The 5,869-nt window shown below is 34.6% G+C and overlaps 1 protein-coding gene across 1 annotated transcript in view; it reads right to left on the bottom strand.

The window, feature by feature from the left end:
* LOC107718227 (inositol 1,4,5-trisphosphate receptor type 1-like) overlaps positions 1 to 5,869 on the bottom strand; it is a 159,589-nt gene that overhangs the window by 108,006 nt on the left and 45,714 nt on the right. Inside the window, exons 14-19 of the mRNA XM_016525222.1 lie at positions 5,828 to 5,869; positions 4,752 to 4,912; positions 4,402 to 4,543; positions 3,107 to 3,265; positions 725 to 897; positions 464 to 583 (exon numbers count right to left, since the gene is read on the bottom strand). Of these exons, the coding sequence (XP_016380708.1) occupies positions 464 to 583; positions 725 to 897; positions 3,107 to 3,265; positions 4,402 to 4,543; positions 4,752 to 4,912; positions 5,828 to 5,869 (797 nt within the window). The remainder of the gene's footprint in view (positions 1 to 463; positions 584 to 724; positions 898 to 3,106; positions 3,266 to 4,401; positions 4,544 to 4,751; positions 4,913 to 5,827) is intronic.

The following is a 5,869-nucleotide window of genomic DNA, read 5'->3' as shown; positions in this document are numbered from 1 at the left end:
TCATTGATAATAAGAAATGTTTCTTGAGCAGCAAATCAGCATATTAGAACGATTTCTGAAGATTCATGTGACACTGAAGAGGAGTAATGATGCTGAAAATTCAGCTTTGCATCACAGGAATAAATTACATTTTAAAACATATTCAAATAGAAAACAATTCTTTAAAATTGTAATATTATTTTAAAATATTACTGTTTTTACTGTATTTTGGATCAAATTAAATGGAGCCTGATAAGCTTAAGAGACCTAAAAAGTTAAAAACAATCTTACCGGCCACAAACTTTTGAAAGGTTGTTTATATTAACATTATATTCAATAATAATGAAATAATTAAAACTAATCTTAGCATCTAATAATTAACTACATAAAGCAATATTGCCACTAAACCCATATTTAATGTAGTGTGAGTCACATTCTCTTTTATGCTCTTTTGTTTTGTTCATGGTTTTCAAAAATGTCTCACTTGGTCTCTATAAGGATGTCAGCATTGGCAGGATTCAGCACCGCATTACAGATCAGCTCCTGAGTCACCGGGATGGACTTGTTCATGGACACACACAGATCGGACAGGTAGTCCAAAAACCTAAACATAAACAGCACATGGAAACATGTCAGCCTTCTATCTCTCTTTCTTGACACTTATATACTGTGAGCAACAAAGTTTTGGTATTGCTCTCAAACTTTTGGAAAAGCTCTTTTGTCTTTGCAGTACACTCTCTCCCACCTTGGTTCACGGTTTTTCCTCACAAGGCTGACAAACGTGTCAATTTCTGCCGCCGTGATGTGCTTCTCCAAGAGTTTGCGGTTGTTGTGGAGGAGGGCCGTTATTGTGTCTTCGGCCAACACGTCGTAGCCGATCTGTTTCTGCATGAAGCGGAACTGCTTGGCAATGTATTCCTGGACAAGGGGCACAAAGAGACAAAGTGACTCATTCTGTACTTTCATTCACCAGACCTGCCACCCATTCTCTTATAGAACCAGTTTTGATTAAAAAAAAATAAATAAATAAATAAACACATTTACATGAGGATAAAGGATGAATCCATAAAATTTTTTTAGTGATGGTATAGTCTGTTGGCAATTTATAGGTTCAAACCCCTCAAGGGTTGTCATTAAGCCCTTGATCAAGGCACATGTACTGTTGGCTTTGGATAGAAGTGTCAGCTAAATGACAATTTACAAATTCTAAAAATATTCTGTCAATTAGGTTTATTATCGTTAACTAAAACTAAAATCTAACAAAAACTAACAAAAACATACTTCTGTCATGACAACTCTCAGAGGGATTGGCATGGTAATGTACATGACAATGTTAATGTATTTGGTCTTGGCGGAACAGATCTGCTACGCTGCTGCTGCGGCAGAGCATGTACCGAGACTTGCTACTGCCAATACATCCACAACATGCTGCTGTGAGCATGTAAGAAATACTGCTGCTGCACATATAACATACATGAAATAACCCCCATATAGCATACATGAATCACCTCGTATCTATACAGGTGGAGCTGGGGAAAGTGGAGGGTTTCTGAAGCAAGTTGCAACTGCTACAGCAAGCAACTAGGTCATATATTTGAATGTTGAGCAGCGAGCTCATTGGCTACCGATACAGGAGAGAACCAATCAGCTGTGCCATGTGATAATGATGTCAGTAGGTCAGATTGAGTTAGACCTATCGGACTGCGCCATCTAGAGTTTCATGCCAGAACTCTGTATTTATATAAATAAAAATTATATAAATAAACATTAACTGAAATAAAAAGTTAAAACTTCATCTAACAGCAACATTTCTCATTTTTGTTTAGTTTAAATTGAATAACTAAAACCTAATAAATACTACAGTACATAGACATAACCTTTAAAAAGTCCAAATTAAATCACTAAAAATAAAATTCAAAATATTAACAAAAAGTATAATAGTATATCAATGATACTAAAACTGCTGTCAAGTAATTAAAATATTTAAAATCACAATTTATTTATATCTAAACTCTTTTTAAAGACAGAAAATAAATAAATAAATAAATAAATACATACTAAGTAAACAATTCAATAAAACAAGCATTTTGTGGCTATATTTTCAGCCAGTGGCCTCAGAAGATGTTTGCATCAACATCTCTATGAATGACCGGGTTTATGGCTGGTATGACACTTGAGCTTTGATTCTAATTCAGTTTCACTATATGAAGAATGCAAATGACTTTCGTTAAACATCCCATATGATTTGATTCGAACAGTAAATTTATTATCCATAAAGGCTGTCTTTCTTTTGTGGCTATATTTTCAGCCAGTGGCCTCAGAAGATGTTTGCATCAACATCTCTATGAATGACCGGGTTTATGGCTGGTATGACACTTGAGCTTTGATTCTAATTCAGTTTCACTATATGAAGAATGCAAATGACTTTTGTTAAACATCCCATATGATTTGATTCGAACAGTAAATTTATTATCCATAAAGGCTGTCTTTCTGCATTCAATGAGAAGTTTTTGCTTTGGTAGGGACTTTGTGAGTGCATATGTGTGTGCGTATGTGTGTGTGAGAGAGAGAGAGAGAGAGAGAGCGAGAGAGAGCACGGGCACTTCCGCTGCCAATAAATGAATAAATGAATAAACCATGCAAAAAAATTAAATGCATTAAATATATTTAATTAATCATATTAATTAATACATTATCATCGACGAATATATGATCCAGATTTTTGAAACTTGAAAAAGTTAAAGTTTTGTGTTTAGATGGTATTACATATAGTTTTTAGAATGATTTCAAGAGTTAAAAAATATTCATTAGACATCTGTAATGTTGGAAACCACAGGAAGTCACACTCATGCCTGCAGACACAGATATCATCTTGAAGTTTATGAATATATCTGAGAGAATGAAGTGCAAAATGAAGGCAAGCTGAATTGAATCATATCAGCATGGCTTTAGAGAACACAAACAAACTTTGGGTTCTACATTTTCACAATATAATTTTTTTCAAGAGAAAAAACAATTATGAAATGCTCATTAAATGCTGTATAATATTACTAATTTTATGAGGTCTATGAGGTTGAAGGTTGAACCAGAGATGCTCCGATGTCGGCTTGTGTTCCTGCAGACCAACCTGGTTCTTCCTGTAGTCCTGCTGTGAATGTCGCAGCACACGGTAGCACAGCCTGCAGATGTGCCTGAAGGGTGCGTGTCTCTGGTCACTCAGCTCCTCCAGACGCAACATTGGCCCATCACCGCTGTCTGTGAATGGGGCCTGAAGCAGCTTGAAGATCTGTTGATGGAGAAAGTAAAGAGACTGGAATGAATACTACATCTGGTGTATCTACACTCTTAAATATAAGGGTTCTTTATTGGGATATATGGTTCCATGAAGAATGGTCACCATGCTTGGAAGCTTTCCATTGCACAGAAGGTTCTGTATAGTAGAAAAAGGTTCTTCAGATTATTTAAATATTTTTAACACTAAGAAAAAAATGTTCTTTTAAGAACTGTTCGCTGAAAAGTTCTTTGTAGAACCAAAAATGGTTCTTCTGTGGCATCATTGTGGAAAAACCTCTTTTGGAACCTTCATTTTTAAAACTGTATTCCATCCAGTTATGGTCTATGGAACCAAAAATCATTCTGACCAAAGAAGTTAAGAGGTTTAAGTTAGCAATTACATAACAAAATACTTTTTTAAGGCAAGATGGTTGCAGATGTTCTAAAAAAAATAAAAAAATAAAAAATTTTCTAAACTAAGGATGTGCAAGACTATTCAACATTGGAAATACTAGTCAAAATTTGTAATTTTAATGTTAAAAATATTAAAAATAATACATTATTCTGAAAGGGGATATCTGGAGCTGAAAACAAAATTTCACCTCATGCATGCATGTGTTTTCTTCATGTTACTTGCTGCGTGTGTCGGCTAAGAAAAGGAGCAAGGTGTGAGAGCGTATTTACTGGTTTAAAGGATGAAAGGGAACTGACTTTCTTCAGGTTTGGATGACATTTTTTTCATGTTATCTCAGTATAAATAGTGTTTATTAGCAAAGGTAACCTTGGTAACCGTTGTATTTCTGCTTGTCCAAAAGAGCCACCTGCTGTCCGAGAGTGAATTTGCATTTTTATACAGCCCTGCTGATTTGTTGCCCTCAGTGTGAAAATTTTAACTGTTTGATGGAAAATAAGAACAATTCGGATAATAAGGTATCTAGAATTATTTGACTGTTTGATTCATAATTTAAGTATTTCCAATGGATCGCATATGCAAATAATATTTTTGACTGTCTACTGAGGGTTTCTTACTTTTAGACTAGTCGACTAGTCATTGCACATTTGCCTCTTCTAAATGTTCTTTTTAAAGTGAAGGACGCATATTTTAGGCACTACAAGTGGTGAAGTGTGAGGTATTGAAGAACATCCTACTTGTTTCAAGATATTCTGCTCTCTCATGAGTTTCTGCCGTTCACGGTTGGGTTTATTGACCATGATCTCCAAAACATCCTGCCCACTGTTTGGAATGTCCACCACAAAAAACACAAGGTCCTCGAGAAGCTTAGTGACAAACCTACAGAATGCACCGAGAAAAGAAGGTCATGTTGATTGGAATGTCAGGTTGAACTCTTAACAGGCCCTAATCAGGGACAAAATCCTTGGTGGGAAATGTTCTACATTCATTAAACGAGGTCAAAGCAAAAGCATTTAGTCAGGGGTCACTAAAGGACTGAAGCACTTTCCAAGCACATTCCTACTCCAGATACTCAGAAGAGTCATACCTTCTTTCATTCTGGGTGATTGTGCCCTTCTCCAGCTTGCCAGCGATAGATGCCAACACTTTACTGGCATCATTGGCAAAGTCTAGGTCCCTCACCTCCGCAGGAGGGACTGGCACAACGGCGAAGGCCTCTTTATCTTCTTTGATAGGTGATGTGCCAATCTGAAGGAGAAAACAAACTGCAATTTAGTGCAACACTAATATGAAGATAACAACATAACATGAACAATGTTATGATGAAGATGACATCTATTATAATACATTCTATACCTTTTACATTTTAAATAGACTTTATACAAAATATTTCACCATGGCATTTTAATTATATTTATTTAAAATAATGTTTTAAATAATATTTCTTATTATTTAAAATATATTTTTTTTACACTTTTATAACTTCCTATTTTACACAGACTTTATTTATATATTTTATTAATATCCACCTATTTTTCCCGTAAGAGTGTGCGCAGCCATTTGTAAATTGTATGGGTCTAGCTTCCGCTGTACAAAACAGCTCCTTCTGCTGCTTGATATTGCAAACTTGTGTGTCTTGCCATATTATTTTAATGTATTGTCTTAATTGATGAACACACTGGTTTGTAGTGCAAACAGTTTTACCGTTTACTGCACATTGTTATTCTTCTCGCTATTTCCCTAATGAACCGGAGGTCTCACACATTCTATATATGAATAGTGACGTTGTGCTTAGCACAAATTGCTATGACACATAGGTGCTCATGAGCTTTTCTCATTGTCTCAACAAATGAGACAAAAATATATACTTAGAATGACTTTATTTATTGAGAAAAATGATCCAGTGTTACATATCTGTCATTTGCAAAAGTATGTGAATCTTTGCTTTCAGTATCTGGTGTGGTATTAATTACAGTATATTTAAAATAATATTTATATTTATTAAAATAATAATTTAATAATATAATTTAAACAAATGTATAATTTAAATAATAACAATAATATAAATAATAAATGATTATTATTATTACTATTATTTCAACAGCTGCTAAAACAATAAATCAGATTAAATTGCATGATAAGTGTTTTTGGTGAATTACCCACCCGTAACATAACTGGCTTCTCCTCCTCTTTGTCGATGGGGTT

This window comes from Sinocyclocheilus rhinocerous, unplaced genomic scaffold (genome assembly GCF_001515625.1).
Source record: "Sinocyclocheilus rhinocerous isolate Xijiao unplaced genomic scaffold, SAMN03320098_v1.1 scaffold1111, whole genome shotgun sequence".
NCBI classification, from domain to species: domain Eukaryota; kingdom Metazoa; phylum Chordata; class Actinopteri; order Cypriniformes; family Cyprinidae; genus Sinocyclocheilus; species Sinocyclocheilus rhinocerous.
This window is presented reverse-complemented; position numbering and strand designations above follow the sequence as displayed.